Source organism: Branchiostoma floridae, chromosome 5 (genome assembly GCF_000003815.2).
Source record: "Branchiostoma floridae strain S238N-H82 chromosome 5, Bfl_VNyyK, whole genome shotgun sequence".
NCBI lineage: Eukaryota > Metazoa > Chordata > Leptocardii > Amphioxiformes > Branchiostomatidae > Branchiostoma > Branchiostoma floridae.
Genome location: NC_049983.1, coordinates 10,478,730 through 10,495,554, shown reverse-complemented (window position 1 = coordinate 10,495,554; position 16,825 = coordinate 10,478,730). Strand labels below are relative to the sequence as shown.

The 16,825-nt window shown below is 41.4% G+C and overlaps 3 protein-coding genes across 13 annotated transcripts in view; 1 reads left to right on the top strand and 2 right to left on the bottom strand.

Annotated features, from left to right (window-relative positions):
• The window catches only part of LOC118415340 (inosine-5'-monophosphate dehydrogenase 1b-like), a 28,510-nt gene extending 25,897 nt beyond the window's left edge, over nucleotides 1-2,613 (top strand). For all 11 annotated transcript variants that reach the window (XM_035819850.1, XM_035819856.1, XM_035819859.1 and 8 more), the window contains one exon: nucleotides 881-2,613. In XM_035819850.1, the coding sequence (XP_035675743.1) occupies nucleotides 881-902 (22 nt within the window). In that variant the 3' untranslated portion in view covers nucleotides 903-2,613. The remainder of the gene's footprint in view (nucleotides 1-880) is intronic.
• On the bottom strand, nucleotides 1,275-12,239 carry LOC118415342 (poly(U)-specific endoribonuclease-D-like). The gene is given in 11 exon segments (XM_035819861.1): nucleotides 1,275-3,299; nucleotides 4,053-4,139; nucleotides 4,341-4,480; nucleotides 5,386-5,588; nucleotides 6,285-6,397; nucleotides 6,589-6,640; nucleotides 6,643-6,835; nucleotides 7,514-7,639; nucleotides 7,984-8,097; nucleotides 10,386-10,484; nucleotides 12,191-12,239. Coding segments are annotated over 10 exon segments (1,323 nt in total). The 5' UTR covers nucleotides 10,441-10,484; nucleotides 12,191-12,239; the 3' UTR covers nucleotides 1,275-3,059.
• Nucleotides 12,240-13,689: 1,450 nt separating this feature from the next.
• Nucleotides 13,690-16,088, bottom strand: LOC118416098 (poly(U)-specific endoribonuclease-D-like; the record flags this gene model as incomplete). The annotated part of the gene is given in 5 exon segments (XM_035821163.1): nucleotides 13,690-14,037; nucleotides 14,309-14,395; nucleotides 14,556-14,695; nucleotides 15,241-15,443; nucleotides 15,976-16,088. Coding segments are annotated over 5 exon segments (783 nt in total), but the record flags the coding sequence as incomplete, so codon positions are not given.
• Between the last annotated feature and the right edge of the window lie 737 nt (nucleotides 16,089-16,825).

Here is a 16,825-nt window from a genome sequence, read left to right as displayed (position 1 = left end):
CCCCACCAGTGTTTCAACCAGCAAATGCGACTTCTCTGTTGTTTTGTAACAAAGTTAGAAAAAATACAGGCTTTACCGGTATTCAATTAAATTTGACTCTCAAAATGCAGGAAATAGGGTTTCTGAGGGACAGTAATTCAAGAAGGATTTCCACACCCTCCTACAATGCTCACACCTGAATTGCTTACCGTATGGCTTTGCTGCACTAAGATGCCCCTATGCATTAAAAAAATCCTGGTGAGAACACTGAGCCATGTAGAGGGCTTGCTTGTTCAACATCTCATCATGAACAGATTGGATTGTATTTCATCAGGTCTCAAAATCCTGTTTCTTGCCACTTACCTCAAGCCCATACAGCCTGCCAAATTACAAGGCATTTTTTCTGCAATCTCTAAGCTTTCTCTACAAATAGCAGGTGTATATTTTGAGTTCCTGCTGTTGTTGATTGTAGCACCTTATGTTATAAGGGTTCAAGTTGTTTCTTTCTTTCTCTATGGTCTCCATACTCATATCTCTGGTTGTTGATGACTCCAGCAGACCAACTCTCTATTCTGAATTCTGGCTAACACTCTATGTTTGCTATGCCATTGTCCTTCCTAAAAAGAACAATGGACTGGATCTGGATACTTCTGGTGTTTGTGAATGTATATACAAGTTATGTGTGTTCATATTCAATGCTGTAAAGGCCACTGAACAGAAGAGAGGATTCTACATATACATCAGCAGAAAGCTGTAATACTAATAGTACAATACAGTTTATATTAAAATGACAGAATATCAAAATGGCCTTTGACAGCATTGATATTTTGAACAGATTATCATCAAATGCTTGAACAGCAGTTTGATCCAAGCTGAGTATTGTTCTTGTCTCTATTTTCAGGTACGAGAAAAGGCTATACTAGAGGAACCAGAGGACCCCAACTCCCCATCACTGCTTTCGTATTCGGGCAAAACTCATATTCCAAGAACACTCAGAGAGTTATATAAATTATGCACATCTCAATGCCCAACTTGCCAGCAACAGCAAGCCACTCTGGGATTGGTCAGTGTCTGCCTCACGATGACAAAACTGACCATAGAGAAGAAGCCATCTATCCTATTTCATTTTCATGTGCCCTAAGCTGGCAGGAAGTGGATTTATTCAGTTGTAACCTGGAAGTTGAAATATACAGACACTTGTACATGTTGATCTATATGAACACAATGTATATCACAGAGGGCTATCTTTGTTGACTTGCTTTTATGCACAAGCTAGTATTGACTTATTGGGATTGTACGTGTACGTAGGCAATAAGGTGGCTTGCATGAGATGTAAGGTTATATTTATAAAGTCACCACTGCAAGGTGGAGTCGACTGTGGAACTATATTCTGTGAAGACAGATTTGTAAAGAAGGACTTTATATTTGTTGAAACTTGTGGCTGAAAGATCAAATGAGGTATATTGACAGTTAAAATAGAAAGATGGCCTCGTTGATATTGTATACTTTGTATGATCCTTTGTACTGTTATCAATTGTTGATCGAATTAGAGTGATACTTGCAACAGGCTTAGTTTGATTTTGAGTGGTGCAGTAGTGTTTAGTTGTAGTGGACAGCAGCATCAGCATTTTAGGTGTGATACAAGCGAAATGGTGCAATTTGAAAATGTACCAATCTATATGATTCCTACACGTTTGCGCATTATCAAAAATACATACATCATTGGTATTGCAATGGAAAATGTACAAAGCACTACATTGTGTACCACCCTGTCATTGTTGCCTTGATCTGTCATGAGATTTGTGTTTGGGGGCTATTCTGAATTATTCTATACATTAATCAGTCTTTAGACCTAGATCTAGAAAAAGCTACCCAATCAATACCTGACTGTGAGATTGTACTTAAGTCATGATTCCAACAACACAAGCTTTGAATTTCACAATCTAGTCAAGCAGACTTTATTTACAACCAACTCAAATTGATTGCATTAAAATAAACCTATAGCTACAGAAGATGATTAGATATAAATTTGTGTTAATGTTACTTTTGCAAGTAGCATCCTAGGAAAAATTAAACATTGTTGCCCTTTGCAATTAAAAGTTATTCATTGGTAACCAAAGTAACTTGTGTATGCCAACATTCCTGGTATGGTAGTGGATTCAGTGACTATGTATGGTGCAGAGCGGAGAAAAAAATGAAATCTAGCAGGTACAGCTAATGACCCAGATGACAATGTTAAAGCTGTTTGTTTGCAAATGTATGATGTAGTGGAAATTGCAATGAGGGAAGACTGGTTGCTTTTGTTACGGTAGAATTGAATTTTGTTCCCATCAACTCACTTGTTGGAGGCAATTGTCCTTGGAAAGATGAAAATTGAACGCATACATTTATTCACTGTATAGAAATGGTAAGTCAACTTCAGTGCCTGACGTGATGCAAGTACTTATCAAATATTTCAAATATTGAAGTTATCAAATATTGAAGAAGAAAGGTTCTATGACGTATATGTCGTATGTTTTGTATGTATTTTTGTGCTGAAGTGTACTGAAAAGGAAATAACCCATTGATCTAGTGGGATGTGATGCCGATATTTTGAAGAATATTATAGATAAATAAAATAGGTAGTGACAAGGACGTTATGGCTGTTTGTTCTTTTTGTCTTGTAAAATGTACATAGAAGCTACCCCATGAAACTCTATTATTACGTGTAGTACAATCCCATGTGTATGTTTGAGAACTGCTTTAGTATGACGTATGTCTGGACATTTTTGGATGAAGGTACGTACAAATGTATATGTTTGGTAGAAACATAGCAGTTGATGACTCTTGCACTATTCTTTTGCTCATGTGTGTGTGTGTGTGCAGCGTGCGTGCGTGGTAGTATATGAGAACGCACCAAGTAACCCATGTGCCTTTATCGTAACAGCTTACTTAATCCATCTTCAGAATGGCTACAATGATATTTTTCAATAATACATTTTATAAACGGGGATGCTAAAGCTTCAAAGATGTTTATCCAGCATTTACACACTGATATCGCTGCAGAACTAGGTATGTTAGTTAAAGGCCGCTCGGGACGCTCAGGCAGGATAGGCGGACGCGAGGTATTTCTTCCCGTCTCCATAGCTGGATTTCCCCCAGCTCCATGTCTGGATGGCCACGGACGCGTCCGCCATGTCAAAACGGCACAGGCGGTCCGGATTGGTGACGTAGCACATGGTGTACATGGCCAGGTCAAACTCCGGACTGGTGCCGTAGAACATGGACCCCAGGTCCTTGTACAGGGAACCCCAGCGGAGTTGGGCCGCCAGGATGCCAGGCTGAAGGGAAGAAAGTGTATTTCAAGGCATTTGTTTCGAATTCAGTTATAGTGTACTCCCTTCAAATTTTCTTTAGATGCGGTAACCTTTATCCACGGGGTAACCTGTTTCCGTCGTTTTCAAAAGCAGTATTTAAGGATATCAAATTAGCAGATATGGTGGTTTCAAACTACAATATTTCGAAAGTATTGAATCACCTTCCGTTTATGTTGATATCCCTGAATACCCTGTTTTTAAGAGCAGTGGACACAGGTTATCAGGTAATACTAGTATTTTTTAGGGTAGCGAGTGTAAGGAGCCCCGGTAGAAATCGGATGGTACCCAGGCTAGATACAGGTTACCCTACGGATAAAAGTTAACTCCCGCATAAGTCGCAAATTTTATTCAGATTCAGATTCAGCTTTATTCCTGGATGACTTGGCATGTATATACATATGAAATGCGTCATCAGTCACAGAATCAACTTTAAAACATTAATGCATTTACAACATTTAAAATTAGACAACAATCGGATTAAAAAAATAGACATGACAGAATCAACATTCTTTACCGATCAACTAGCACTTTCGTACAGCTTGAGTAACTTACCTTGCAATGGACATTGAACACGCATAAATAAATTTACAATACGGACAGTACGTGTCTTTGTCTTTCTACAGTCATTGGGGAATGCCCCAGAGGTTCGAATAATTGATAGTAAAAAGCAGTGCAAAACGGTCCACTGGTTAAGTAACGTTGACAAAAAAATCTTACCTCCTTGTCCCAGATATAACCGTAGTAGTCGGCCAGTCCGTCTTTCTCCAATAGGTACGCTGTGATCCAGTTGTGAAATCCTGAGACCTGGAGAGAAACGTTTGGTTTGAAATAACTGCAATCATTCCAGTGTGAAATAAATGCAATGACTGTGTGCACATTCGCCCGTCTGTGTGTGTGTGTGTGGTGGTGTGTGTGTGGTTGCGTGTCTGTGTGTACGTGTGCTCGTGATTCGGCAAATGCAAGAAGTCGTGGAACTCCAGTTGTTAATCCTAAGCTCTGACTGACCTTGCCTCTCTTAAACTCGCCGAGAAACACGTGTTCGAAGCCGCTAGAATCCAAGGCTCTTCCGCCGGACCGCGAGTACAGCCCGAACCACATCTCCTTCAGGTCGGCCATGAACGTAGCCATGTCGGAACTTGTCAGACCTGTTTTAAGAAAATGCGTTTTCAAGTCAATACTGTTAACATTGTTGTCAAAATAAGAATCTATTGAACAAATGTTAATGTGCATCATAACATTAATCTATAGTTCCCAAAAATTTCGTCCTCTTCCATTAGTGATTAGGGCTGGGTATCGGTACAGCGTACCGGTACAAAACCGGTTTTTCTTATTGGACCGGTCCAGAAAAACCGGACCTAAAAAAATTGGGTGAACCGGATGTTGGACCGATTAGAAAATTAACAGATTTTTTGATCAGGCATTCACACGTTTTGGCTCTTGTAGGTGGAAGAAAATAACAAGAGAGAAGTAGAGTAGAGTTTATAGTAATTTCTACCAAGTTTTACAGCCAATCGTACAGGTGCAGTTAGTGTTGTAGGCTTTTAAAACGCCAGTGTAAGTCTAATACTCCACCAAGCAGATTTCTTTGAAGTGAAATGGACCATTGGTATGAGTCATACTGTATCGGGTCCAGGTTCAGGTCCGGACCTGGACCTGATCATCTGGACCTGAACCGGACCTGGACCTGAATTTTCTGTACCGGTACCCAGCCCTATTAGTGATCCATGTTCTCTTTCTACGCCACAGGTATTGTGGCTCTTTTTCAGCGAATTCGATTCCCTTCGTATCAGAGAGGTTTCAGTTACTCAAAGGCGTAGCTCTTGAATAGGATTATCAAGTCTCCAAGTTACCGTGTACTTACATTTTCTAATCCGGTTCTGAATATTATAGTACAAGTAATTATATTTGGAGGTTACTAGTAGCATTGTCGTTTAGAACATTTACTGCCTTCACACTAACTGATACTAAGGGAGAAAAAAATCTAGCGTGATTAACACGTTAAGCCAAAAGCACAACAGGAACAGTTGTATGTTGTGATTGTTGAACTTGCCCTTGTTTGCCAGGAACTCGTGCAGCTTGATGATGACGTCAGTGCCTTGGATGACGTCGAGGAAGGCATTGATCTCAGCTGTCTCCTGTGACGTCACCTCTTCATGCGTTCCCGTTCTAGCAACGTAGTTGTCGATGAGCGCTACGTATGCGCTGTACGTGTCTTTGGCAAAAAGTGTAGCCTCGTCCATGTAGGTGAATAGGCTGTAAAATATATATGCAGTTGCTGGTCATAAAAGCGTTCACATGCTTAATTGTTATTGTTATTGGGTGGACTGACTACTCTCTCTTGGCAGAATTGCGAGGAGCTTACAATAGACGGGGCTAAATCGCAAGGGTCTGGAGCGAGCTGCCATTCGGCGCCACTTAGGTGACCTCAATACGACTGTCGCAAGTGTCTGGAGCAAGCTGCCATTCGGCGCCACTCAGGTGACCTCAATACGACTGTCGCAAGCGTCTGGAGCGAGCTGCCATTCGGCGCCACTCAGGTGACCTCAATACGACTGTCGCAAGTGTCTGGAGCGAGCTGCCATTCGGCGCCACTCAGGTGACCTCAATACGACTGTCGCAAGTGTCTGGAGCGAGCTGCCATTCGGCGCCACTCAGGTGACCTCAATACGACTGTCGCAAGTGTCTGGAGCGAGCTGCCATTCGGCGCTACTCAGGTGACCTCAATACGACTGTCGCAAGTGTCTGGAGCGAGCTGCCATTCGGCGCTACTCAGGTGACCTCAATACGACAGTCGCAAGTGTCTGGAGCGAGCTGCCATTCGGCGCTACTCAGGTGACCTCAATACGACAGTCGCGATATGTAGCCACAAGGAAACATTCCGATTCTACCATCTAACATCTGCTTTGGTACCAACAAAACAAAAGCTCTCGCAAGACTTGAGCAGCTTACTTGGCACTAGCCTGGTCCTCGTGATGGTCTAGTTCGTGCCGTGCGATCTTACCCTGCAGGTTGAGTGTATACTGGCTGCTGGAGGCGCGGTTCACATCGCCGTCCCAAAGGAGCTGCAACAAGGAAAATCGAATTGCAAAAAAAAAAAAAAGCTTTTCATTTCTCAACTTGCTAAACTTGGTACCAAATACTATTATATATGTTTGCGTCTAGCGTCTGTTATTTTTTTTTTTTTTTGGTCTACTGTTAAAGTCACAAATCTAGCCCAACCGATACATCTGCTTGGAGGTTAAAGGTTACTAACCTGAGCAAGGCATGACAGTTCTTTGCCGCTGACAGACGAGCCGGTACTTGTTGCGCACCTGTTCCTGGGGACACCGGCTCCACTACGTTTTCGGCGTCACGTGTCCACCTGGATTTCTTTTCGCCCACGCATGCGTCGCCACCCGGTTCAACTACGCATGCGTCGCCTTCTGATTTTGGTGGTTCTGGTTCGTGTCCTGCACCATCTTTCTCAAGGGGTACCGGGTCCACTTTGCTGCCTTTCTCTCCTTAATGAAAGTCATAAATCAGCATGATATTTTTTAGAAGTATCGCCTAGAAGCAAGTCTTGCATGTAGTCAACCGTTATGCAGTATCAGACTGTGAAGGGAGATGTAAAAGGGCATGCACTAAAGGAGCTTCAAATTTCGTAGTGTATGGGCTACAACTTGCATTTGATCGAGCCTCACTTTGAGCACACAGTGGTGTCGTGTTCGATTTGCTAAATTTGGTATCAGATACTATTATATATGTTCGCGTCTAGTCGATGTTTTATGTTGGTCTACTGTTATAATATAGAATTATTTTCGAATTAGCGGACGAGATACATCGTATTATGACTGGTCAATGATGTTTCGTACGCCTTTCGTAAATTATAACAGGGAATAAAACACCAAGGAGCTTTTCTGATAAAAGCTCCTTGCAAACACCGTGTAGTATTTGACTGGAATTTGTTTAACAATGACAGGGGGAAAATTAGTCTGTGTAACACAAACTCCGCTGTCCAGGGCTGTAACTGGCCCCTCCTCTAGAGGGCCGGCGGATGTTTGGCGGGCTGCTATAAGCGAGATTTAATCAGGCTAGGGGAAAATCAGCCAGTCTCAAAGCAAACCTGAATACTATATAAAAGGAATCCAAGTTGTACTGTCTTTATGCAGAGTGATTTGCTTCTGAAAATGTGAACATACCTAGACACTCGGCTCCGTAGTCAGCACAGCAGTCTCCAAACCGGGCACACTCGCTGTTACACTGGCAACTGTAGGCAGGGTCCATCCGCTCCCAACAGCGGCCGTTGGCGCAGGAGCTTCCCCAGTCTATGGTACATTGTCAACGTAAGAGAAATTCATACACATGCACACTGTCATCCCCAGTAGATTTACATATATACTAACATGGAGCAATCGGTGACTCCATCCATGCATGTGTGTTAATGTATCCACTTTGGTGGGTAATACTAGCTAAAAAGAGAAAGATGTGCAGTTTTTCCTATAGTACACGTATTTTCAATTGCACGTACATTCTCAGATAAAGTAACTTTTCCTTTTGATTTCATAAGTTGATGAATCAATTCTTAATTTTCTTTTATGCATTGCAACGTATGCTTTCTACATATCTTCGAATGGAATTTTGTTCCCTAAAAGATGTAGAAGTACATTACTTAGACAGATGCCCTTGTAGTCGCTACAGCAGTTGTTGAACTCCTGACAGCGTGAGTTGCAGTGGCAGGGGTTCGAGCGGTCGTAGTCCTCGCCACACCGGCCGCGGCACGAGCCTACATGTAACATGCCAACATTTACAGCAAAACATTTAGTCAAGGTGAAGAACCGTATCTTACTTCAAGGAACCCTCAGCTTAATTAAAATTTCCGTGATTCTCCAATAATATAGTATTAAAATTGTAATACCGTTGTTATAAATTAGCCTGTATACCAGACTATTTCTAAAGCCTACACAGGCCAACTTCTGGGCTCTAGGGTCAACATTCTCCCGACGAAATTCTACAATAGGCTCCCACTTAGTTAAACCCGGATATTATTGATGTCTGGCACCCGGACTAGTTATATGAATGTGAAACATCTAAGAGGCATTTCCATGCATCTTTTCTACGGCATCAGAGTTGACTGGGCCGAGATGGTATAGCGCCGAATCTTCTTTATCCCTAGCCCTCAAAAGCGGATCTATAGACTATACTGATCTAAGGCCTATACTTATATAATCTAAGGTCTATACTGATCTAAGGACTATACTGATCTAAGGTCTATACTGATCTAAGGTCTATACTAATATAATCTAAGGTCCATACTGATCTAAGGTCTATACTGATCTAAGGTCTATACTGATCTAAGGTCTATACTAATATAATCTAAGGTCCATACTGATCTAATAGCATCTAAATATTGATAATATACGACACAGTTTTACTGTCACAAAACTACGAAACAGCTGCCACAATTACGCAGTGAAACAGAGCACATAACCGCACTACTAAAACGTAGGTTATACAACAAATAGAGAGGCGAACATTTAGACTTTTCCAGTCTATATACTCCTAATTCATACACCTAAACACAAATGTAATACAAATTCAAATTCTATAAAATATATCTGTTTTTACAATGAAATATCCAACAACTACTTTTTGTTGTACCTTTACAACGTATACGTGTATCTGTTAAGGTCTCATTGATGAGTTTCTTCTTCCCATAGACTTCTATGTTATAATTATATTTCAGCCATACCATAGGTATGGTGAAATATATTGTATTCGTAATGTTTCTTTCTTTCTTCTTTCTTTCTCCTGCCAAATCTTCAACTCGAATCAACTCCGCCGTTTTTAAACCGATTGACTTGAAATTTGGCACAAAGATAGAGTAAGCCAATACCCTCAGGTGTTTTTTTTTTTCATTTTTTTTTCATATCTGCCTTTAAAATGATTTTATTGAGGTTTTTGTCAATTTTTATGTATATTTTGGGCTCCTGTACCCTGGTATTACAGCCGAATGACATGAAATTTGGTACAGAGGTGCCCTGATCATATGCCCACCCAGATTTAATAACAGTTTTGGCATACGGTACAACAAAATGCTTGATTTTGCGATTTTTGGCCATTTTTTGACAAAAAAGCACATTTTTGCCTCCTGTACCCTCGTTTTACAACCGAATGACCTGAAATTTGGTATTAAAGTGCCCTTCAATTTTGTGCGCATGAATTTAATAACATTTTTTCCATACAGTACAACATGATGCTTAATATTGCAATTTTATGGCCATTTTTAGAAAAAAATTGGACATTTTTGGCTCCTGTTCCCTCGTTTAACAACCAAATGACCCGAAATTTGGTAAAGAGGTGCTCTAGATATTTATCCAAATGACCCATGTATAATTTTTGGCATGGAACACTTTAAAATGATATATTTGGGAATTTTTTTGGTAATTTTCCAATGGCCAAAGGGGTCAACGACCTCAAGGCCTATTGTTGCATGAGGGAGATGGCTGAAATATGCTGTATTTGCTCTCAAGCAAATGTCGGTCTTTCTAGTTCGTGGTTTAAATGGGCGCGTTTATAATGAAGCTACGTGAAATTTCAGCAGATTTTTCATTCTATGTCGAGCACATTTACCCTTTATCGTGGGAAAAAATTGCCAACGTAAACTATACGTAGGAACTTTTTTATAGCAATTACAAACTACGATTAGTCAATCCCCACAAAAGGCACTTTTTCGCTGCTAGTGTACAACCGCACCACTCAGAACCCACGACTGTGTACCTCCGACCTAGCGCGCGGCTGCAAAACTTTACCTGCTAATTTCTTCAGTTACAAATAAGCTTTCACCAATCTAACTTTTGAGATCAGTTCCGCTGTCTAAAAGGGAATTTCTCACCGCTCAAAACATGCGTCCGTGCAGCCGTTCATTTTTGGCTGGGATCTCTTTTAGGGTACCCACTCGAGGAGCTAGTAATACACCAATGAGACCTTATTATTTCAATGTGACCTGTACTGCTTAACCCAGTGTGGATATATAATATACACAATAAAGGTCTCTATTCATCTCGTACGTACCTTCGACATGGCGTGCTATGAGCAGAATTGCCAGAAGAGCTTGGATACGCGACATGGTGCAGACGTTCTCCGTTAACGCCTGATATATTTTCCGTCCTTCTGTTGGTTTATACAAGGAGTGTGTGAATACTAGTATGCAATTATATATAGAGAGAGAATCCATGTCAATATTCAACACAGGAGCGACTGTAGACAGAACGTGTTGGACTTCTCTAACTGCCTCCAATTCTAAATGAAGAGGTAGATAGCTAGTCCTTATACATGTTTTCGGCACGAGGATACAACATTACGGACAATAACCTGTTTAAAAGATGTGTTTTTATGGGCCGACCTGTGACTTTTTCGGCAGCTTAAAACCCCAAGCTTATCGACATCATTGTGAAAACACTAGAAATACGAAACAGTTACGCAAAGGCTAAAAAAAAGTGACTGTACAGGTCCTTTGTTCCCGACAACATTTTCTATTTTAGAGTCAAAACATTCCTTTGTGAGTCGAGCTAGTGAAATGTCACAGTTTCACCTCTGACATATGGGAGGGGCGACAAACAGACAGCACAGAGAACAATGTAATGTGATTTCCGTCGCTACAAATCTAGTTTTTTTCATCTAGGTAAACAAATATCATTTATATGCAGTTCTAAGTTCTACCCGCTTAAAAGTGGTCGCAATAAGTTGATCAAAAAGATGAATGCCACAGTCATGTCATAGCTATAAATATTTGTAACCACGCCTAAACTCACCCGTGCCTGACACCATTTAGGCACGAAGAAAGATCACAAAAGCACTGCGTAGTTGAGCCGACGACAACCTCTCTTTCGTCACTTTTCTACGAGATGGCGATGTTCAGTGTCCAAAATCGGATTTCTCTGCTTTTGTAAAAGCATGAAGCAACAAAGAAAAAAAGGACAAATATTCTGATATTCGTTCTTCGACGTGAAATTTGTTGAGCGGCCTATCAAATATTTGGTCGCCCAGTACTAGTAGTCGCTTTTTAATCGCAGCGACTAGTGGAAAGGTGGCGCTACCAGTTATATTGTAGCCAGCAGTTTGCCCAACTACGACTATCTTTTTAGCAAAAACTACGACATGTTGGCAATAGATATGGTAGTATACTCGGAAATAACTTATTGCTTGTAAGCTACTAGTTGGGTGAGCTATTAAGTATTTCATTTTCTACTGGTACATTAAAAAATGAAGAAAGTGTGGTAGCCTGAAGTATATTTCTGATCTAGTTCGAAGTAACTTTATGTTGTAGTTAACCCCAAAACGGAACTAATATACGGACTGTAATTGCATTTTAGATTGACAAACTGGTCACACTACCTCAGTCTCTCACCCAGTCACCAGTAACATCATTGCCACATGTATTTTTGACGAATAAAACTACATTGGGAACAAAATGTTAGTTACACCCCTTTCCAGTTAAGGCTGTGCCCACTGATCGACCAAAGATTTGGCAGATCAATCAGCGAGTTTCATGAAAGGAAAATGAACGAACTGTTCGTTGTACGGTTTCTCAGCGATCGCCTTCTAGTGACAAAAGGGGGGAGGGGAGTAACTTTTGAGCGTAACGCGATGAAAATAAGCAGAAACACTGAAAAAAAAACTAGAGAGAAATCCTCTGTCAGTTAGTGTGGAAAACTAGGTTTGTCTTTCTACTCCGACCTCAAAACCGTCAATTCTATAGCAAAATAGTAACAGCGCACAATATCAACGTTGTATATAGCTTTTAAAACCCCTTTCCCGGCAACACGAGGACAGCTTTCCCCAAAAATCTGGAATTAGAACAGTAAATATGTTCCTACCTGGTAGACAAAATGGACGACAATGTCAGGGACCTTACCCTGCGGTGTTGATCAGTTTGATACAGAGTACCCTTTGTCTTTGTCTGACAGGTAACCGGTCTGTTCACTTATTGTGCAGGTGACGAGTCAATTTTAAGTCAACCCTGACACCTAAAACGTGCCGTGTATCGTAACATGGTGTTTGACCCATAAAACAGAGGTCCTGGGTTCGAATCCGTTGATAACCCTTGATATGCTACATATGAAAGGCACGGCTTTCCTCACTTCACTCAGGTGAAGATAAGTACAGAGCTTCATCAGATAATGCATCAAGTCGCCCCATGTTTGAGGAGAGCCACACTTCGAGCACATTAAACCAATTACAATCAATCAATCAATCAATCAAAAATGATTTATTAGTAAAACAAAGTACTGGCAGCCAGGGGCTGAATTGTGACTTGTTGTACATTAAAATCCCTGCTTACTTAATATAGTTAACATGCACAATCAACTTCTAGCATGTGATTGCACTTTAAAACAAATGATCTCGGAGAGTATTGCTGTTGAAGTGGATAGTTCATTTAACATGAATAAAAACATACATAGTTTACAGTTCATAAACATTGTCATATATAAAGCTACTAGTATAACATCCTTGAATAAAGTTTTAACGCATAAAGTTTCATAAACATTGTCATTTATAAAATTACTAGTATGACGTCCTTGAATAAAGTTTTAACGCACCTCTGTCAATTACTGTGGCATTGAGGTCACCTGAGTTTGCCGCTCCAGACCATTGCAATTTAGCCCCTGGCTGTAGAAAGAGTAGTCGGCTTACCCGATCATGGAGCCCCCAGAACAGAACAAGTATTGCGTACAGAACAGGTATTGTGGGCATTGTTATAGTTGTCTCTTTGTCTCCATTGATCACGTGGATTAACTCACTTACGAAAAAATGATAGCCACTTTCTGACGTACTACATGTCAAACAAAGTAAACAGAAATGTTTAAGTCATACATAGTCCAGTATTTCTGACCGACACAAAATCTGTTGTTTACTCTTTGTAAGTAGCACGCATGTCAGAGGTTGAAAGTTGACATTTGAACTCTTTGTCTGGCAGTAAGGCCACAGCAAGTAAATTTTATGGATGACATCCTATGCAGAGGGCAAAAATCGCCGAAGAGGGGATGGTCAGATAGACAAAAAATCAGGCAAAAATCAATGCGCGCGCTGGTGTCATCCATAAAATTTACTTGCTGTGGCCTAAGGTCATTTCAGGCATTTGCAAAAGTGGGGTCCGTCCGTGACGAATCAGCACTGTGTCGTCATGTCGTCGATCGTGTCTCAATAAAGCCATTATGCAAACTAGCTTAAGATCGCATAGGAAAGCCTGCATTCTGGTATCAGATTGGGTGTGCGTATGTGTGTGTGTATGTATGTGTGTGTGAACTTGAGAACACACCAATCAAAGCATCATGTGGCTCAATATTGTATACGGTCTGCTCCATGAATAATTACAGCCATTGCACTTTTTATTCAACATTTTATTTTATAATCGGAGATTTTCAAACTTCATCAAATATGTTTAGGCCAACATTGGCAGGCTGGAATCGGTGTCTCCGAAGCCCTAGGCTGGATAGGCGGACGCTAGGTACCGTTTCCCGCCTCCATAACTGGAGTTGGCCCAACTCCATGTCTGGATGGCCACGGACGCGCCCGCCATGTTAAAACGGCACAGGCTGTCCGGACTGGTGACGTAGCACATGGTGTACATGGCCAGGTCAAACTCCGGACTGGTGCCGTAGAACATGGACCCCAGGTCCTTGTACAGGGAACCCCAGCGGACTTGGACTGCCAGGATGCCAGGCTGGAAGAAAGAACGTTTAGTTCAGATGGGTCCGTTTCAAATCACGTTTTCTTTAAATGTGGGAGTACTACACAAGGGCACAGTGCATCTTTCCTAAAAATTCAGATGGAGTCAAAGTCATATTGTAGCGGGATTTCTAAACGCACAAATAGAATGGGGATATTACTCGTCTTTTAATGAGGAATGACAAGAGAAAAAGTTGACGAATTCATTGTAACAAAGTGGAACATAACTGTGTACAGGCTAGGATTGACATGAAGTTGAATCTTACCTGCTTGTCCCAGATGTAACCATAGTAGTTGGCATCTCCGTCTCTCTCTAACAGGTACATGGTGATCCAGTTGTGGAATCCCGAGACCTTGAGGAAAAAGGTTCATCATGAGAAATAGTAGAGAGTTGACAACTCTCTCTCTCTCTCTATCTCCCCCCTCTCTCTCTTTCTTTCTTTCTGTTTCTTTCTTTCTTTCCATTCCCATCCCCTGTCCATGTACGGTGTAAAGTTTGAAGTCTGGACCAACCTTGCCGTTCTTAAACTCGCCGAGAAACACGTGCTCGAAGCCGCTAGAGTCCATGGCTGCCCCGCTAGACCGCGAGTACAGCCCGAACCACATCTCCTTCAGGTCGGCCATGAACGTGGCCATGTTGGAACTTGCCAGACCTGTTGGAAAGCAAATATTTCTACATTCAACTCGAGTGCAGTGGTGGCTTAGCAACAGGACTGTAATATAGGACTGACAGTGCTTGATTTGGGTCTTGAGATTATGGTATATATGATCAGATCTAGATCTGAAGGTTGAAGCATTCCTTTGCAAAATTGACAGCTATCGACTTTCAAGAAAGAAGTCTAGTGCGATTGAGTCCAAATCCAAAAGTGCAATAGGAACAGTTCCTTAAATAATTTAATCATGTTGGTAAATGGCTGAACAACGTTAACAAAACACTTTATTTACAACCAGAAGAAACATAAGACACGAACGTTCCCAGTCGGCGTTTCATCTTCTTCAGGCAATACTTTACGTTTGGGACCGCATTTGTTAGCAGCGACACCTAGCTGCAGTGCAAGGGATCAAGTTCGTACTAGTATTGCACAGGGGAAGGCGGCAGTCTGCGACCGAAAGTTGGGTGTTATGTTACTCCCTGGTTGTGTGTAAATGACTTTATTATTCAACAGGAACAATTGTATGTTGTGATTGTTGTACTTACCCTTGTATGACAGGAACTCATGCAGCTTGATGATGACGTCAGTGCTTTGGATAAGGTTGATGAAGGCATTGATCTCAGCTGTCTCTGCTGACGTCACCACTTCATTGGTTCCTGTTGAGGCCACGTAGTTGTCGAAAAGCGCCACGTACGCGCTGTAGGTGTTCCTGGTGAGAAGTGCACCCTCGTCCATGTAGGTGAACAGGCTGTAAAAGATATGTGCAGGTGTTGATTAGGAAAGCGTTCACAGGTTTATCACCTGCTTAACTGAATATTGCCGTGCAGTTCATCATAATGTTTCTTCGGCTCCAACGTTAACTGCATTACTCTACGGTCATATTTCTATTCAGATCTGATGCTGTTTTGCATGCAATGTCCAACTGCAATTCTTGATGACTCGTTACAAATGCTTAGGTCACATTTCAAAACCGGTGCCCGGCCGGATAGCTTTCGGGAACAAAATGTATGATATAAAAGACTGCAAACTACACAAGACGTAAAAGAATAGTCGTGGGAATTATTTGTGTATGTCTTTAACGTATACATTTCTATTTTTCGTTTCCACGAACTGGGTCCCAATTTGGAAATGTGACGTTGTCCTAAGCAGGTGTTGTCTTAGCTGAATTGAACATGTGCACAAAAAAAGTCAGTAAACGTCACGATTTTCCTAAAAAAAGGCGTAGATCTGATTTGTTGCTCAAAAGATAAATACTGTCGAAGGATTTTCGAAATACTAACTTGGCACTAGCCAGGTCCCGGTGTTGACTGACGGCGCTCTGTGCTATCTGACCCTGCAGGTTGAGCGCGTACTGGCCGCCGGAGGCACGGTTCACATCGCTGTCCCAGATAAGCTGTACCAAAAAAAAAAATTTCTCAGTCATTTTTAGCTATTATCTACGTTTTGTTATTGTTGTCTCCTTTCTATTTATGAGATGTGTCTGCTATGTTCTGTTTTTAACGTTTGGCATATTTGTTTGATAACAATTTTTCCCATCAAGAAATTAGGACACTACCAGACACTGGAGTGATTAAGTCGTCCGACATTTACCATTATCATTATCTGTACATGGCAACATATCCAGAAAAAGCTATATAGAATGTGCATAGCATAGGTTGCTGAATCAGTGATGGCCCCTTGATTGACACACTAAGGCTAACGTCACATTTCCAAACCGGGGCCCGGCCGGGATGTTTTAAGAAACGAAAAATAGAAAGTATACCTAGAAAAATACACAAATCATGCCCATGAACTTAATTTTTACATATCGTATATTTTGATGTCTTTCATATCATTCTTTTCACTCCCAAAGACATGCCCGGCCGGGCCCCGGTTTGGAAATGTGACCTAAGCCTAGGCTAGCGTCACATTTCCAAACCGGGGCCCGGCCGGGCTGTTCGTTGAAAGTGCAAATAATGATATGAAAGACATCACAATATACGACAAGTACAATTCTCGTTACTGGGCGTGAATTGTGTAGTCTTCTAGGTATAATTTCTATTTCTCGTTTCTTAAAACATCGCGGCCGGGCTCGGAAATGTAAATGTAACGTAAGCCTAAGTGAGACAGTCAAAGGGCCATCACTGATTC